General features: G+C 33.9%; 1 protein-coding gene across 3 annotated transcripts in view; it reads left to right on the forward strand.

Annotated features, from left to right (window-relative positions):
- Positions 1-19,765, forward strand: part of KIF20B (kinesin family member 20B) — a 74,238-nt gene that overhangs the window by 4,488 nt on the left and 49,985 nt on the right. For all 3 annotated transcript variants that reach the window (XM_029200903.1, XM_029200904.1, XM_029200905.1), the window contains exons 3-13: positions 7,355-7,441; positions 7,543-7,659; positions 8,422-8,560; positions 9,466-9,650; positions 11,647-11,683; positions 12,149-12,376; positions 13,914-14,025; positions 15,041-15,112; positions 15,205-15,351; positions 16,005-16,167; positions 16,725-17,015. In XM_029200903.1, the coding sequence (XP_029056736.1) occupies positions 7,355-7,441; positions 7,543-7,659; positions 8,422-8,560; positions 9,466-9,650; positions 11,647-11,683; positions 12,149-12,376; positions 13,914-14,025; positions 15,041-15,112; positions 15,205-15,351; positions 16,005-16,167; positions 16,725-17,015 (1,578 nt within the window). The remainder of the gene's footprint in view (positions 1-7,354; positions 7,442-7,542; positions 7,660-8,421; positions 8,561-9,465; positions 9,651-11,646; positions 11,684-12,148; positions 12,377-13,913; positions 14,026-15,040; positions 15,113-15,204; positions 15,352-16,004; positions 16,168-16,724; positions 17,016-19,765) is intronic.

Consider the following 19,765-nt stretch of genomic DNA (forward strand, 5'->3'; position numbering starts at 1 on the left):
GAGGAGTACAGGGAACATAGATAAAAGGATAATAATTATTTAATACCCATCATGTGCTAGGCTCTTTTACTTTAGCTCATTTAATCATAGATAAAGAAGAGAGGAAGGGATAAATGCCTCTTGGTGTATAAATGGAATTATACATTACTAGACTTTTGTGTGTGCCTTCCTTCACATAATACAAGGGTTGGTGAATAATGGCCTGGTTTTATATTTCCTGTTTTTGTATTGCTTACAAGCTAAGAATGGTTTTTATATTTTAAAATGGTTGAAGAAAAAAAATCAAAAGAAAAATCATGTTTCATGACGTAAAAATCAAATATCACAAGTCATATTCATTGGTTTACTTATTTTCTAGGTCTGCTTTTGCAACAGAGTGGCAGAGTTGAGTAGTTGTGACAGTCTGTAGAGCCTGTAGAGCCTAAAAATATTAAGTGTTTTTTCTTTACACACAAAAAATTTGCTGATCCCTACTTAGCATGTTGTTTTTGAGATCCATCATGCATCATGTGTCAGTAATTTGTTACTTTTTATTGCTGAATAGTAGTTCATTGTGCAGATATGCCACATATCCATTTACAGTTTGATGGACATATGAGTGATTTCCATTTTGGGGCCGTTATAAATAATGCTTCTCTGAATGTTTATGTGCAAGCCTGTCTGTGAACTTCTGTTTTCATTTCTCTTGGGTCGATACTTAGGAGTAATTGTGGGTCACATGGTAAGTGCATATTTAACTTCATAAGAAAACTGAGACTGTTTTCCAAAGCGACTGTACCAGCACCAGCAATGTATGCAGGTTCCAGTTCTTCCACCTCTTTGCCAACACTTGGTAATTTTATGAGTGTGTAGTAGTACCTTGTTGTGATTCTAGTCTGCATTTCCCGAAATGAGCACTTTTTCAAGTATTTCTTGGCTATTCCTATACCTTCTCTTGTAAAATGTCTCTTCAAATAATTTCCCTACTTAAAAAAATTAGGTTGTTTGTCTTATTACTGATTTGTGAGAGTTCTTCACGCATTGTAGATACATATCCTTTATCAGATCAATAGTGTCTTGATTAATAGAGGTTTTTAATTTTAAAGAAGTCTAATTTAACTTTCTTTTCTTTTACGGTGATTTCTTTTGTAAGTCCTAAGAAATCTTTGCCCAAGGTGGTGAAGGTTTTTTAAAACATTTTCTTCTAGAAATGGTTAGAGCTTTTGTTTTAATGGTTACATTTGTTATCCATCTTGAATTAGTTTTTATGTATAGTTGGTGTAGGGATACAGGTTGATTGGTTGGTTGATTTTTTTATTTTTTTAACCACCATTTATCTAGTTACTTTAACATTATGTGTTGAAAAGACTTTCTTTTCCCCATTAAATTGTTTTGGTGTCTTTATTGATAATCAAATGGCTGGGTATCTATGTGTGGATCTATTTCTGGATTATTCTCTTTCATTGACCTATTTGCTTATCCTTATGCCTATACTTCACTGTCTATTTCTGTAGGTTTATAATAATACGTGAAATCAGGTAGTATGAATTCTCTAAATTTGCTTCTCTTTTTTAGGAATATTTTGCCTTTTCTAGGTTCTCTGTAAATATATTCATAAATTTTAGAATTGATTTACCAGTTTCAACAAAACAGCCTACTGGGATTTTTGACTGGGATTGCATTGAATCTAGAATCAATTTGGAGAGAATTGCTATTTTAATAATACTGGAGAGTTTTAATTCATGATTGTGGTATATTTCTCAATTTATTTAGGTCTCTAAGGTTTTAGCAATGTTTTATACTTCTTTTGTTGAAGGCCCGTGTAGGGGCCTTCAATATCTTTTGTTAAATATATTCTTAAGCATTTCATGGCATTTGATGCTATTGTAAATTATATTTTTAACAGCTTTATTGAAGTAAAATTAAGATACAATAAACTGTACATATTTGAAGTATAGTGTTTGACAAGTTTTGACATAATGCATATGCTTGTGAGAATGTCACTACAGTCGAGATAGTGAATATTTCCATTACTCCTAAAAGTTTCTTTGTGCCTCCTTGTAATCCCTCCCTCCCATCACACCTGCAAGTAACGGCTGATCAAACATTAGTTTGTACTTCTAGAGCTTTATATAAATGTAGTCATAAAGTATGTACTCTTTTCTTACTAAGCATAATTATTTTGAGTTTTATGCATGTTGTATGTATCAATAGGTAATTCCTTCCATTGTTTAGATATGCCACAATTCATTTATCCGTTTATCCATTCACTTGCTGAGGGACATTTGTGTTTATAGTTTCTGGCTATTACAAAGCATCTAGGAACTTTTGTGTACAAATCTTTATATGGACATATATTTCCTTTATTTTTTTCCCCTTGGATAAATACCTAGGATTGGAATGGCTGGATCATTTTTAAGAAACTACCAAACTTTTCCCAAGTGATAATAGCATTTTATATTCTCAGCAGCAGTGTAGGAGAGTTGAGTTTCTCCACGTCTTCACCAACACTTGGTGTCGTCAATCTATTTATTTACTTATTTGTTTTTAAACAGACTATTTTTTAGAACAGTTTTATGTTTACAGCAAAAATGAGCAGAAGGTACAGTGATTTTCCGTATACCCTCTACCCCCATATAGCTTCCCTCATTATTAACATCTCCTACCAAAGTGGTGCATTTGTTACAACTGATGAATCTACTCTGACACATGATAATCACCCAGAGTCCTTGCTATATAGTTACATTGTGGTTCACTCTTGGTGTTGTACATTCTGTAGGTCTGAACAAACGTGATGACAGGTAGCCATCATTATGGTATCATACAGTGTATTTTCACTGCCCTAAAATTCATGTGTTTCACCTGTTTGTCTCTCCCCCACCCCCAGTAACCACTGATCTTTTAACTGTCTCCAAATTGTTGCCTTTTCCAGAGTATCATATAGCTGAGATTATACAGTAGCTATTTCAGATTGGCTTCTTTCAGTTAGCAATAGGCATCTAACGTCTTGTCATGGCATCCTCCATGTCTTGTCATGGCTTGATGGTTCATTTGCTTTATTTCTAAACTATATTCCATTGTATGGATGTACTGTATCCATTGTATGGATATTTTTATGTATTGGTATCAGATAGATGTTTGCATTTACCTAATGTCTAAAGATGTTGAATATGTTTTCATGTGGTCATTCATTCACCTATTGAAGGGCATCTTGGTTGCTTCCACGTTTTGGGAACTGTGAATAAAGTTGTTATGAGCATTCACGTGCAGATTTTGTGTGGATGTTAAGTTTTCAGTTCCTTTGGTTAAGTACTAAGGAACGTGATTGCTGGAGTGTATGGTACTAATATGTTTAATTTTGTAAGAAATTGCCTATCTTCCAAAATGGGTGTAACATTTTGCATTCCCACCAGCAGTGAATGAAAGTTCTTGTTGATTCATATCCTCAACAGCACTTGGTGTTGTCAGTGTTCAGATTTTGGCCATTCTGATAGGTGTGTAGTGATATCTCTTTTTAATTTGCATTTTCCTGATGACATACAGTGTGGAACGTCTTTTTATATGCTATTTGTCCTCTGTATATCTTATTTGGTAAGGTGTCTGGTAAGGTCTTTGGCCCATTTTAATCAGTTTGTGTTCTTATTGTTGAATTTTAAGAGTTCTTTGTATATTTGATAGTAGTCCTTTATTTGATATATATTTTTGCACATATTTTCTCCCAGTCTTTTCATTCTCTTTACTATGTCTTTCACAAAGCAGAAAACTTTAATTTTAACGAAGCCCAACTTATCAATTATTCCTGTCATAGATCATTTCTTTGGCATTGAATCACAAAAGTCATTGCCAAAGCCAAGGTCATCCAGATATTTTAAGTTATTTTTGTGAAGGGTGTAAAGTCTATGTCTAGGTTAATTTTTTTGCATATGGATGTCCAGTTGTTCCAGCACCATTTGTTGAAGAGACTGTCTGCTCCATTGTATTGCCTTTGCTTCTTTGTCAAACATCAGTTGTCTATATTCATGTGCATCTATTCCTAGGCTCTCTTCTGTTCCATTGCTTCTGTTCTTTTGCCAGTGCTACACTATCTTGATTACTGTAGCTTTATAATATGTCTTGAAGTTGGGTATTGTCAGTCCTCCAACTTTATTCTTTCAATTTTATGCTGGCTATTACGGGTCATCTTTTTATTTTTAGTCATTCTAATAGGTGTGTATTGGTATCAGATTGATATTTGCATTTACCTAATGTCTAAAGATGTTGAATATGTTTTCATGTGGTTATTTGCCTTTTGTATATCTTTGGAGAAATGTCAATTTAAATATTTTGCCCATTAAATAAAATTGGATTGTTTTCTTATTGAATCTTAAGTGTTCTTTATGTTTTCCAGATACATCTATCTGTCAGATATGTCCTTTGCAAACATTTCCTCTATGGCTTGTCTTTTCATCCCTTAAGTGTTTTTGGAAGAGAAGTTTTTAATTTTGATGAAGTCCATTTTACCAGTTTGTTCTGTTACTATTGTGCTGTTTGTGGCGTATCTAAGAAATCTTTACCTAACTCAAGGCCACAAAGATTTTCTTCTGTGTTTTGTTTCAGAAGTTTTACAGTTTTAATTTTATATTTAGGTCTATGATCCATTTGGAATCAATTTTTTGTATAATGTGAGGTATATATTCAAATTCCTATTTTTTTATTGCATATAGATATCCAGTTGTTCTAGCACAATTTGTTGAAAAAACTATCCTTTCTGTACTGTATTTCCTTTGCACCTTTGTCATAAATTAAATGCCCTTGTATGTGGAGGTTTATTTTTGAATACTCTATGTATTCTGTTTCATTGATCTTTTTGTCTGGCTGCCAATACCCCACTGTTTTGATTACTGTAGCTTTAAAATAAGTGTTGAAATCAGGTGGTAGTGTTAGCCTACCAAATTTCTTCTTTTTCAGAGTTGTTTTGACTGTCCTAGGTACTTTGTATTTCTCTGTGAGTTTTTAAATGAGCTTTTAAATTTCTACCAAAAAAAAAAAAAGCCTCCTGTGGTTTTGATTGCAATTCCATTGAATCTGTAGATCAGTTTTGGAAGAATTGACATATTAACAACATTGAGTCTACGAAATAATGAACAAGGTGTATCTCCATTTATTTTGGTCTCCTTTACTTTCTCTGAGCACTGTTTTTTAGTTTTCAGTATATAGGTGTTTCATATCTTTTGTAAGATTTGTCTCTAAGTAGTTCATAATTTTTGAGGTTATCCTAAATGGTATCGCTCTTTAAAATCAACTTCTGTTTCTTGCCAGCATGTAGAAAAACAATTGATTTTTGCATTTTGATCTCCTATTATGCTACGTTGCTAAACTCATTTAATAGTTCTAGTAACTTTTTTGAAGATGTCAGATTTTTGTATGTTCATGTTGTCTGTGAATAAAGATGATTTTATTTCTACCTTCCCATTCTGGATGCTTTTCCTTTTTTTTCCTTTTCCTCCTCCTCTTCCCTTTCTCTCTCTTCCCCCGTCCTTCCTCCTCCTCCCCCACCTCCTTTCACCTGATTACATTGGCTAAAACCTCTAGAACCTCTAGTACCGTGTTGAATAGAAGTGAGAGCAGAAATCCCTGGGTTGTTACTCATCTTGCTACTCATCTTTGATTCAGTCTTTCATCGTTAAGTATGATGTTAACTATAGGTATCTTATAAATGCTCTTTATCAGGCTAAGGAAGTTCCCTTCTATTCCAGTTTGCTAAGAATTCTTATTATGAATGGATGTTGAATTCATATATCAAATTCAAGTCATCATTCAAATGCACTTTTTTTGCATCTATTAGAGATAAAAGTTTCTTCTCATTCTTTTAATGTTTTTAAGTACCCTAATTGATTTTTGAATGCTAAATTGACCTTGCTTTTCTGGGATAAACCATTTTTTGTTAGGATGTACTATCCTGTTTTACATATTAGCTAATATTTTTGTTAGGGGATTTTTGCCTCTTTTTTATTCTGACAGAGAACTTTTATCCAGAATATATTTAAAACAATTACACGTTAATAATAAGAAAACAAACAGTCTAATAAAAGTGGACAAAAGATTTGAACAGACACTTCACAAAAGAAGATATTTGTAGGGTCAATATGCACCTGAAAAGGTGCTCAACATCATTAGTCAAAAGGGAAAGGCATAAATTAAAACCACAATCAGATACCACCCTCACACCCACTAGAATGGCTATAATGAAGAAGACTGGCCACACCACCCATTGGTGAGCATGCAGAGCAACTAGAATGTTCATCCATTTTTTGTAGGAATAGAAGATGGTACAACCACTTTGGAGAACATTTTGCCTCTACTTTTTTTTTTTTTTTTTTTTCCGGTACGCGGGCCTCTCACTGCTGTGGCCTCTCCTGTTGCGGAGCACAGGCTCCGGACGCGCAGGCTCAGCGGCCATGGCTCACGGGCCCAGCCGCTCCGCAGCATGTGGGATCCTCCCGGACTGGGGCTCAAACCCGTGTCCCCTGCTTCGGCAGGCGGTCTCTCAACCACTGCACCACCAGGGAAGCCCATGCCTCTATCTTAATGAAGGATATTGTTTTGTAATTTTTTTCTGAGGGTATCTTTGTCAGGTTGTGGTGACCAGGTTATGGCAAACTCAAAATTCGTTGAAAAGTGTTCTCTCTTCCTTTATTTTCTTAAAGAGTTTGTCTTTAATTTGTGTGATTATATCCTTAAATGTTTGAGAGAATTTACCAATGAATTACCAGGTTTGGAGTTTTTTTGTGGGATTATTTTGTTTGAATGTAAATTTAATTTCTTTAATAGATATAGGGTTATTCAAATCGTCTACTTGTGTCTTGTTTGGTGAGTTGTGTTTTTCAAGTCATTGTTTCCTTTTTTAAAAAAAAACATTAAAACATTTATTTAAAATTATTTTTTAAAAAATGAACTAAGCTCATTTCTTCCTCAAAGGAAGCAGTAAAGAGAATGCCATACAGCAAAAAAAATTCTGTGTGTGATGCAATTGAGCATTTGGGTTAATAGACTATTCTGGTTACTTTTGATTTATTCTACATTTCTGTGTTTTAGTGACTTAGAGCCTTGTTATTTGTATTGGTTTTAAAGGTTAGGATCTTATGGCAAAGAAGCATATTGTAAACTTCAAGTATAAATATAGAAGGCAGAGGAAATTGAGTCTTTTGTGGTATTTTTGTTTTTTTAAAAACAGATTTGTTTTTCTTTAAACATATAAAGTGGTTAAAAACAGAGTCACTGTTTGCTTAGAGGTTTTGTATAATCTCAGATTGTTTTATAGCAATCAGCCACTTTAAAGAAAGATGATCTCTGAAAAGCCATATTTTTTATTTTTAAAATATTTTCTCCTTTTAAGGCAAGCAGTTTGGAATCCAAAGATTATCTCCAGGTTTGTCTTCGAGTAAGACCATTGACACAGTCAGAAAAAGAACATGAGTCTGAGGTTTGTGTTGAATTTAATATGTTTTACTTCCATTAAATGGGCAAAATACCATTGTTTTAATTTACTTATTGTTAGTTTTTATTTATTTATTTGTGTTCTAGGGCTGTGTGTATATTCTGGATTCACAGACCATTGTGCTGAAGGATCCTCAAAGTATCCTTGGTCGATTAAGTGAGAAAAGCTCTGGGCAGATGGCACAGACATTCAGTTTTTCCAAGGTAGGTACCCATGTGAAATGGAAGATTTTTCTTTTCAGGAAAAGAAACTTGGCTTAGGCTAAATTGCTACCTAGTTATATATAATGAACTATATACATCTTGTGCTTATGAAACTTAAATCTTAGGTACTGGTATTTTTTTCTCAATGGTAGGACTCAAATTTCAGGTGTGTAAATATATAATTGGAAGTGAGAAAATCTTTGTAGAGTTCTTGCAATCTTTTTTTGGTGGAGGGAAGTATCCTTTTCAAAATCTAGATGAAAAGTTATTGGTTGGGGGCTTCCCTGGTGGCGCAGTGGTTGAGAATCTGCCTGCCAATGCAGGGGACACGGGTTCGAGCCCTGGTCTGGGAAGATCCCACATGCCGCGGAGCAGCTGGGCCCGTGAGCCACAACTACTGAGCCTGCGTGTCTGGAGCCTGTGCTCCGCAACAAGAGAGGAAGCGACAGTGAAAGGCCCGCGTACCGCGATGAAGAGTGGCCCCCGCTTGCCACAACTAGAGAAAGCCCTCGCATAGAAACGAAGATCCAACACAGCCAAAAAAAAAAAGTTATTGGTTGGGTCAGATTTCTATCTTGAAAGCTTTTTGAAAGTAGTTAAACTAGCAGGTGTATTTGTGGGAATTGGGGATATGGCAACTATTTTAAGAATGAATCTTGTAGGACAAATCTTTTAAATATTAAAAACATGAAAGGGTAGAACTCATTGTGGATATTAACTTGAACATTCTAAAAAGATTTTTTTAAAAAAATGCTTGTTTAGGTTTTTGGCCCAGAAACTACACAGAAGGAATTCTTCCAGGGTTGCATTCTACAGCCAGTTAAAGACCTCTTGAAAGGACAAAGTCGGCTGATTTTTACTTATGGGCTAACCAATTCAGGAAAAACTTATACATTTCAAGGTAAATAGTTTTATTTTTGCTAGAAAGGAAGAAAGAGGCACTAATAATGTACTCATTTTCATAATACTTCTTATAGTTATGTTTCCATTGCCTAGCACATTTGCTCCATTTTTAATAGTAATAGCATATTGAATGTGTATTGCCAATGGCTTTTAATTCAGATCGACTACTTTACCCATATGTAGAGAATTACATGATGATAAAAACTCAGAACGGGGCTTCCCTGGTGGTGCAGTGGTTAAGAATCCACCTGCCAATGCAGGGGACACGGGTTCAAGCCCTGGTCTGGGAAGATCCCACATGCCACGAAGCAGCTAAGCCCGTGCGCCACAACTACTGAGGCTGTGCTCTAGAGCCCGTGAGCCACAACTACTGAGCCTGTGTACCACAACTACGGAAGCCCACACACCTAGAGCCCATGCTCTGCAGCAAGAGAAGCCACTGCAATGAGAAGCCCACGCACCACAACGAAGAGTAGCCCCCGCTTGTTGCAACTAGAGAAAGCCCGTGTGTAGCAACAAAGACCTGACGCAGCCAAAAATAAATAAATTAATTAATTAAAAAAAAAACCTTAGAAAAAGGATTGATGTGACATAGGGAATTAAGCATGGATAACCAGGGAAACACTTTATATTTTATTTTACTTTTATACTTTGTGATAATGAATGATAGCCAATCTTAAAGCCTGATCTGAATGTAAAATTTCAGGTTTTGCATCAGAATAATAGTTGATAAAATGTCAATTATACAGTGAAGACCAAAATGATGGAAAACCGAGTAATCCTTCAACTTCTCTCACTTTTGTCTCAGCTTTTTACTCTTGCCTGTTAGTGGTATAAAAGGAGCCTTGGTAGTTCAAGAATGTTTTTTTCTAAGAGAGTATAAAACAAAAATTCTTTTCATAGGCACAGAAGAAAATATTGGCATTCTACCTCGAACTTTGAATGTATTATTTGATAGTCTTCAGGAAAGACTGTGTACAAAGATGACCCTTAAACCACATAGATCCAGAGAATACTTACGTTTATCACCAGACCAAGAGAAAGAAGAAGTAGCTAGCAAAAGTGCATTGCTTCGACAAATTAAAGAGGTATGGGAGTATTTTAGTATGTAAAATATACATAATCCTGACCTTTTAGTAGCTCTTTAGTTTGTTTCAGCCTATATTGGACTGTTTTGTGGTGCTTGTGGCTATTGTCTTTTCTTTTTGAGAAAAGCATTAAAAGCTTTTTTGAAGTCATCTCTTCTTATTTCATACTGTACAAACAGCAGAAATGTTTAAACAATACAAATGTAAATGGTTCTTAAATCTATTTTGGTTGCTGTAGAAACAGCAACTTTCTATATAATGATTTTTAAAAATTCTTTTTTTTAATTGTAAAAGTAATATGTATACACAAAATCTAAACAAGAGGATGTGAAAAATAAAAGTGAAAATTTCCTATAATTCCATTCCTGAAGAGAAAACCAATATTAGCAGATATGAACATATCCTTTTTGATCTTTTTCTCTCTGTACACACACAAAAAATCTATGTACAGAGCTTTCTGTATGTGTCTATATATACACACAGAAACATAGTCATATATAGTTGCATATATCTTCATATCTTTTTCTCTATATGTAGGATATGGTCTTTTTTTTTTTGCGGTACGCAGGCCTCTCACTGTCGTGACCTCTCCCGTTGCGGAGCACAGGCTCCGGACGCACAGGCCCAGCGGCCATGGCTCACGGGCCCAGCCGTTCTGCGGCATGTGGGATCCTCCCAGACTGGGGCACGAACCTGCGTCCCCTGCATTGGCAGGCGGACTCTCAACCACTGCGCCACCAGGGAAGCCCTGGTCTTTTTTTTTTTTAAACAAAAATGAGATTTTATTATACAGACATTCTGTAACTTGCTCTTTCATTTAACATGTTGTAAATCTTTTACTACCTTAATTCATGTGTCTTATCTGTTAGGTTATGTTTTTTCCTCTTTTCTTTCTTCTTTTTAATACTTTTTTATTTAATAAATTTTTTTTTATAAAGTATACTTGTCTATTTATTCCTTCTTTGCCTTGTGGATTTTGTGTTATGCTTTCAGACATTTATTTTATCTATTTAAAATTGTTAAAAACTATTAACAGTCTTTATAAATATATTCAAAACACTGATGGGGATTTTCTTCTTAAAGTAATTTAGAAATCAGTGTTTCAAGGTAATAAAATATTGTTGCTCAGTGGAGAGCAAAGTTCAGAATCCATGATTATGGTCTCTGCAAGTAAAATTGTGAGTATTTTAACAAAATTTATGGAGATTGGTGGATAATTGCATGGATAATTCATAGAGGAAATTAAAGTCATTAATAATGAGAAAAACTTTCCCTAACAAGTTACCTGGTTAAAACAAAATATTATTTTGCCTATGAAATTATTAAAATTTTAAAAACTTGAGATATGCACTTTTTTTAAAAGTTCTTTTTATTGAGGTATAGTCGATGTACAATATTATAGAAGTTTCAGGTGTACGATGTGAAATACACACTTTCACTTTCATATATTGGTTGTAAAATGTGTCTCTCCAAAGCAATTTGGCAATACTATACTAAGAGTGAGAACTTTAAAATAAGTTCATGTTTTCATCCACCAATTCAGATTTAGGTATATGGCCTAAGGGAACAATTAAATTACAGAAGAAAAAAATAATATATTAAGATGTTTATCTTAGTATTATTTAGTTAAGTCATTTCACATCACATCTCCAGTTAGGCAGCCACCAAATGTTTACAAATAATTTTTAATTACAGAGAGAAAAAGCTTACAATGGAATAAGTGTAGGGAAAAATATAGAAGGGAATATATTGAAATTTTACTAGTAATTGCCCGAGTGGCAGTGATTATATATGATGATATTCTTTTTAATATTTTCTGTGGTTTCCCAAATTTCCTATTATTAGGATGTATTATTTCACTAGGAAGGAAATTAATAGAGGTCGTTGAATTGAGTAGATGAAAGGCAGGTGGCTTACTTGGATAGGCAATTAATAAGCTGGTTATTTAATCTTAACTAACAATGTTTTTTAACTTTTTAAAAATAATCTTTTTCAGGTTGTTATGCATAATGACAGTTATGATACTCTTTATGGTAAGGTTTCCTTTCTCATTTACTTTTAAAATGTTGATTATTTGAAAAGCTTTTAATTTTTGAATCACTTCTGGTGATTTAATTTCTTTAATAAACAGTAATACTTGGAAAATTGTACATAACTATATGAAATATCAGTCATTGTAAAGTTTTATTTTGACTTAATAAATAAGTCCCTTTCACTGGTTAACTTTCATGTTGTTTCGAGAGAGACACTATTTTTCCTTTGTACTTTATGTTTAATTTTTACGTAAAATTATTTTTACATTTATTAGCATATTTGCAGAAAAGAAAAGAAAGATAAGCGGATTTTGGTTAATACAAATATTTATATCTGCTTTGGTCCAAAAAGTTTTTAACATTGCTGGTCAAAAGATTAAGGATACTTAGTTTTTCAAGTCCAGGAGTCTTGATCTATCCTATTGTCTCATTTAATTTTGTGATTATCTTTTTTATTTTCTGTAGGAAGTTTAACAAACTCTTTGAATATCCCAGAGTTTGAAGAGTCCGTGAGAGACTGTGAACACGCGAGCTTGAATATGGATAATAATATAAAATTTTCTGTGTGGGTTTCTTTCTTTGAGATTTACAATGAATGTATTTATGATTTGTTTGTTCCTGTCTCATCTAAATTCCAAAAGAGAAAGATGCTACGCCTTTCCCAAGATGTAAAGGGCTATTCTTTTATAAAAGGTATACTAGTGAGTATTTTTTACTTTATTGCTCTGAAATTCCTTTCTAGGCTTTGTTATAGGAAAGCAGACTGGAAATTGAAAATTTTTATACTAATTATTTTTCCTTTTTTAATCTATTTATTTTTGGCCGCATTGGGTCTTCGTTGCTGTGCACGGGCTTTCTCTAGCTGTGGCGAGCAGGGGCTGCTCTTCGTTGCAGTGCACGGGTTTCTCATTGTGGTGGCTTCTCTTGTTGCAGAGCACGGGCTTTAGGCACGTGGGCTTCTGTAGTTGTGGCACACGGGCTCAGTAGTTGTGGCTCGTGGGCTCTAGAGCACAGGCTCAGTAGTTGTGGTGCTCGGGCTTAGTTGCTCTGTGGCATGTGGTATCTTCCCGGACCAGGGCTCGAACCCGTATCCCCTGCGTTGACAGGCGGATTCTTAACCACTTCACCACCAGGGAGGTCCTGTATACTGATTATTAACATCAAGATAATAGTTTGTGCTTTGAAAGTATGTTTTGGTATGTTAATTAAACTTGAAGGTGAAGGGGTCTAGTTTAATGTTGTATTTGCTAGAGTATTATTGATTGGATTTTAGCGGATGGGAAAAGCTGTGTGTGTGGGTATTCACATTATTCTGCTGCTTTGTAACAGTATTCAAACTTCAGAGCCATGTATCAGTAAATGTTTCTGTTCCATAGTGCTGTTTTTCCAACCTTTTAAAAATCACTACCCCACAGTAGGAAATACATATTAATAACATCATGATCCTGTACCTGCATATGTATATATATACATATATACAATTGAAAAGTTTCATTAATTATACTTACCCTTACTACAAGGAATGCACTTTGTTGTTTTCTATATTGTACCTCATTTTTACAAAATGCTAGTTGTGACTCAATAAATTTGACTTCATGACTCACAAATGAATTGCAGTCTATAATGTCTCATAGCTAGGTAAATTTCTAGGTTTAATCTGTAATGTATTTTGTCTTTTTTTTTTTTCTGGATGTCTAATTCTAAGGAATCTTACCTATTTTTAATTTTCCCTTTGGCAGATTCTGTTGAAGAACATTTACTTTCTGTGTTTGTACTACTTAAATACTGGAAAATCATTATAATATCCTCTTCTTGCATACTTCTTTTTTTATATTTATTTATTTGGCTGCATTGGGTCTTAGTTGTGGCATGCGGGATCTTCATTGCAGCGCATGGGCTTCTCTCTAGTTGTGGCATGTGGGCTCTAGAGCGTGCGGGCATAGTTGCCCCATGGCATGTGGGATCTGAGTCCCCCGACCAGAGATCGAAACCACGTCCCCTGCATTGGAAGGCGGATTCTTAACCACTACACCACCAGGGAAGTCCCTTGTGTAATTCTTTTCTAATGGAGTATGGAATAGCTGAGTTGACTATACCTAGGGCGTGTTATTAAAAGAAAGATTTTATTATATGTCTTTGGGAAAGAGATTACATATCTTCAAAGAGATTACATTGTACTGCAAATGCTGTGTTTTTATAAATTGATATTTGTCCTCTTTATTTTTTAAAGATCTACAGTGGGTTCAAGTATCTGATTCCAAAGAAGCATATAGACTTTTAAAACTAGGAATAAAGCACCAGAGTGTTGCTTTCACAAAACTGAACCATGCTTCCAGTAGAAGGTAAGGAGTAAACCCTGTGGTGTAAGGCTGAGGTGTGCTAATTTAAACACAAATAATTTAAGATTAAAGTGGACAGTAGGTTCTCTGATATATTAAATGAATTCATAGGCATAAAAACATTCTGTAAACTGAAGAGCACTAAACACATAAGACTATCAGGACTGTTTCTTGTTCTAACGTAAGATTTACTAATTTACACTCAGTCTGAGGTATTTTTACTCTTTCTGTATGTGAATATCTAAGCTCAGTATTTTAGTTACCTGTAACGGTGGACTTTTCTCTGTGTTTTTCCTACTTACCCCATGAACACAGACACTATATGCATACTGAGTTGGGCCAAAATCTCAAAGGGCTAAGGAAGGATTTTTTTAAATGTTTATGATATATGATATACATATCACGTATCATATATGATATGTGATATACATATCACATATCATATATGTATGATATATGTTTTTGTATAGCTAAAGAAAAAGGAAGGATGTTTTTGATGGAAGGGATTGGTGGATGAGAGGCAAAAGAAAATAAGTTTAAGTTTATACTTAAAACAGGTTTTCTCTTAAGGGGGAAAGAACCCTGTCCCCCATGTGTGGAGTGAAGGTAATATATAATCCAGATAAGCCTGTATTTAGGCCAGATGTATACTTTGCTTTAGGTATATATTCAAAGTAGATTAGCTGTAAATAACACCATTTTAACTAGTAATATCTCTGCAAGCAAATTGAGACTTTATTATAAATGATTTCGTTAATAGAAATAAGAAGAGGAGTAGGTTTGAAGGATTTGGGGCTAAGTGCAAGAAAGATAAGATTTGGTTTTAGGTAGTTGGGTGGTATGTAGGTGATAGTGGAGCACTGAATTGAAATATCTGACAGCTAGTTGGAGAATGCAGTGCTGGAGCTATGGCTAGTATTAGGATATAAATAGATGTTGATTTAGATGCTTGTCTCCTATTTAGAATGCAGAAATTAAAAGTGAACGATAATATTTGATCTTTGTTTACTTCTTTTAGTCACAGCATATTCACTATTAGAGTATTACAGATTGAAGAATCGGAAATGCCTCGTGTAATGCGAGTCAGTGAGTAAGTTGAGCATTCTTTAAATTGTAATTATTCTGAATTGTTTTGTTTTGAAGAATTTTTTAAAGTTTTTTTTTTTTTTTTTTTTTTTTTAGATTGTCTTTATGTGATCTTGCTGGTTCAGAACGAAGCATGAAGACACAGAATGAAGGTGAAAGGTTAAGAGAGACTGGGAACATCAACACTTCTTTATTGACTCTGGGAAAGTGTATCAATGTTTTGAAGAACAGTGAAAAGTCAAAGTAAGAGTTGCTGAACATGTTATTAGCATATTAAGTATTACAATATTTAGACCTTCAGCTTTGCTGGTTTTAGAAAGTTCTCTTGTTTTTAACTTGCTTCTTATGACTATATATGGATTGTAATTAAAATTACTTAGAAATCTTGGATAAAAAAATGATAGAAATAAAAAAAAATGTCAGTCAATGCCAGTGGCTCATCAGGTAAACACAATATTTTCCATAGCAAATATATATCAACAGACATCTTGGATAGTGCTTCTGATGATGCTGGTTTAGCATCTAAAACCACATTATTCTTATTAATGCATTCTGTTTTTCTAGATGTGATAGATTTCTGCATTAATTATGAATCAGCCTATACCATTTCTAGTTAAGGTGTATATATTGTGTAATTGGCCTACACTGGAAAACACAACCTGATTCAATGTGACTTTCTTTACATTTTGCCTAGTATTAGAATTACTAGTATAACTAGTAGTAGTATTTAAAGAAAACAACATGAATAAACAGAAAATGATTATTATGGGTGGAACTAATTATTAACCTAGAATTTAAGTCCATGATAGCTATATTATTTCTTTGTAAAATTTATCAGCATACTGACTTCATGAGATATGTTTTAACTTACAGTTTTTTGAAAAATTTTTCCGTAGGTTTCAACAGCATGTGCCTTTCCGGGAAAGTAAACTGACCCACTATTTTCAAAGTTTTTTCAACGGTAAAGGGAAAATATGTATGATTGTCAACGTCAGCCAATGTTTTCTTGCCTACGATGAGACACTCAATGTGTTGAAGTTCTCAGCCATTGCACAAAAAGTAAATATAATTAAATTTCTGCACAATTTATTAAGCTTCTTATCATTAGAGTATTAATTATTTTTTTCTTGGAGTAGTTAATACATTTTGCACTAGCTCTAAACCTAGAAAATAACTGAAAATTTAAAATGTAATACTTGATCAAGTAGTAGGACATAGGAAAAATATTGAAAGTAACCCCTGCTTAAGAGTAAAATGACCTCAGTAATAAATAAACTTACCCATTACAAATTTCGAGTAATTCTTGCAGCAAATTGTCAGCTCTGCTGTCCATCTGGTTCATTTAGTGGCTAATCAGGAAACCCCCTGCTAGGAATAGTATTGATACTAAGAACTTAACCCAGGAAAGTAAATTAATCTGTAGTATACATGTGTAATTAGCTTTTTTCTTATCAAATATTTATTTAAGGATGCTAATTCCTTCTTGCATGTTTGTTTGCATTGTTTTTGTTTTTTAATTCTCAAGTTGTCATTCGACTTAAATTTATAAAATTTTTGTTTTGTGTGGACAGTTCTTGCCTTTTCTGTTTTAAAAGTTACATTGAATATTTTAACAGGTTTGTGTTCCAGACACTTTAAATTCCTCTCAAGAGAAATCATTTGGACCTGCCAAATCTTCTCAAGATGTATCACTAGATATTAATAGTTCAGATAATAAAATACTAAATGAAAAGAGATCCACAATTTCATGGGAAAGTAGTCTAGAAGACGTGGTGGAAGATGAAGATTTGGTTGAGGATCTAGAAAAAGCTGAAGAAAAGCAAAATGTGGAAAGTGAATTTACTGATGAAGATCTAGATAAAACATTAGAGGATGATAAGGCTTTCAGTAGCCATGAGGAGAAGAGAGTATGTATTAAGAACTCATATTCTAAAGTTGGCTTATTTATTATTCTGAAGTTAGGGTTAATAATTCTTAAGGCTGTTTCTCTCATTTTTTTAACAATACACTAATTTTGTCTTTCATCTTCATGTTTTGAAAATTTTCACATCCACAGAAAGAATAATACAATGAATACACATTTGCACTTCACCTGAATTTGCCAGTTGTTAACATTTTATCATATTTACTTTAATTCTCTTTCTGTGAGTGTGTGAATACACATCTTTTTGGTGTATCATTTGAAAACATGATGCAGACATAATGACACCTTACAAATAACTACTTCAGCATGTTTCCCAAGAACGTGGACATTTTCCTCATGATCAAAAGACCATTTTCATACCTAAGCAATTTCACATTGATACAATAACGTAATGTTATATTGTCCATATTGAGATTTATCCAATGGTCAGTATTTCCTTTATAGCCACTTTGTTATTGATCTACAACCAAAGTTAATACATTGCTTTTGATTATCATGTTTCTTTAGTTAATCTCTAATCTAATCTAGTGTAGATGGTGAGTTGTCTTGTAGAGTATCTCCAGTCTGGATCTGTCTTATTATTTCCTGATTCAGGTTTAACACTTTAGATAAGCCTATTATATAGGTGAAGTTGTGAATTTCCCATTACATCACATCAGGAGGCAGCTGATGTCTGATTTCCCCATTTTTGGTGATGCTAAATTTTGCTCATTTGGTTAAGGTTTTGTGTTTAGATCTCTCTTCATTGTAAAAGCGTATCATCTGTGAAGATGCTTTGACACCATGTGAATATCTTGTTCCCCGGTATCCTTTCACCCAGTGATTTTAGCATACTCCACCAGACTTTTACTTTGCGGTCTTAAGTACAATTGTGCAAAATGTCTGCCCAGTACTGATTATCCTATTTATTCAAAAACAAAAATTATTTGGTTGTCTTATATTTATGGTAAACAAATAAGATTTAATGGTGGTTCTTTTTTTTTTAATTAATTAATTTATTTTTGGCTGCGTTTTGTCTTGGTTGCTGCACGCGGGCTTTCTTTAGTTGCAGCGAGCGGGGGCTACTCTTAGTTGTGGTGTGTGGGCTTATTGCGGTAGCTTCTCTTGTTGTGGAGCATGGACTCTAGGCGCGCGGGCTCAGTAGTTATGGCTCACAGGCTCTAGAGCACAGGCTCAGTAGTTGTGGCTTACGGGCTTAGTTGCTCCGTGACATGTGGGCTCTTCCCGGATCCGGGCTTGAACCAGTGTCCCCTGCCTTGGCAGGCAGATTCTTAACCACTGCACCACCAGGGAAACCCAGTGGCAGTTCTTTTATCCTCTGTCCAAATACAATTCACACATATATTTAAGTTGTTATTAATCCTGAAATGTAGATCATGTCCACAGTACCAGTTCCCCTCATTAACTGCTCATAACTATTACATATGTATACATGGAGTATTCTTACCAGCGTCACAGGAACACTAGTAATCCTGTGCTCATAGATGTGCTTCAGTGGTATTGCCACATCTGACATCATAGTACTCTTTTGGACTGTAGAAGTCTAAGTAAATGGATGATGTATTGAGTTAAATACTCTCATTTTAATAGTTTATTTCAGTGTCCCTGAAAGCTATAGTTGTGCCTGTGTTGTTTGGACATGAAAATGAAAGCTTCAGATGCCACTAGTCTCAGTTAATCTGGTTACTATGTGATTGGACCTTGTTTACCTTGGATCTCTGTAATGTAGTACTTCCCTCAGTGACAAAATGAGCCATTAATAGTCCTATTTTAGGTTTTATTGATCTTCTCAAAACTGAAGTTTATATAGAATATCCATTAAACTTAAAATGTTAGTAGAATTTCAGAATTTATTAGGGAAAAATAGTGTAGTTTATAAAGGATTATATAGTGTAAATGCATATCTTATAATGTTGACTAGGTACTTTATTTTTATTTATTTATTTTATGACTAGGTACTTTAAAATTTAATCGAGGTTTTTTCCTAATATTTTAAAAAATGATTATAGACTTTGCATGCTTTACATTATTAGCATTTTAATTAGAGGATTGTATTAAAGATCATTATGAAATATATTGATATTAGCATATTTACACTTACAATTCATTTAACTAGGCTAATCAACCAGAATTTTTTTCACCAAAAACTTTGTCAGATGCTAACAATGATAGAAAACTAATTGTTGTTGAGAATTATTGAAAGAAACCAATTTTCCAAGGTTTCCCACATTCATGCAGATTTCTCTAAGTCTCCCACATTTCTTCTTCAGTAGTTATTATTTATTATTTTAAACAGTGGGAAAGTCTGTGGTTATTCAAAATTATAAAAGTATTATATAATCTTGGTGGAATCTAGAAAAAGAAAAAGAGGAAAATAATTAAATATAAATCTCTCTCTAATCTACTGCTCACGTTAGTAGGTTTTTACTATACATTATAATATTGTAACCTAATTTTCTTCACTTAAAAATAAATTGTGAAAAGTATGGATTATAAATATGTCATCATAATTCATTACAGTAGTTTACTGTATGATGGTACCATAGTTGAACCCATCTCTTTGACTGTTGAGCTGGGTTTCACTTTTTCTTTATTTACATATAACCACTCACTGTCGCAAAAAACACAGTGACCATTCTTACAGCCAAAACGCTGGGTCCTATTATATAATTAATTCCTCAGTATAAGTTCTTAGAAGCAGAATTTCAAAGTCAGGATATCTATAGAAATATT

The sequence above is a fragment of the Monodon monoceros genome, unplaced genomic scaffold, assembly GCF_005190385.1.
Source record: "Monodon monoceros isolate NGI ecotype Baffin Bay Population unplaced genomic scaffold, NGI_Narwhal_1 Super_Scaffold_4, whole genome shotgun sequence".
Lineage (NCBI taxonomy): Eukaryota > Metazoa > Chordata > Mammalia > Artiodactyla > Monodontidae > Monodon > Monodon monoceros.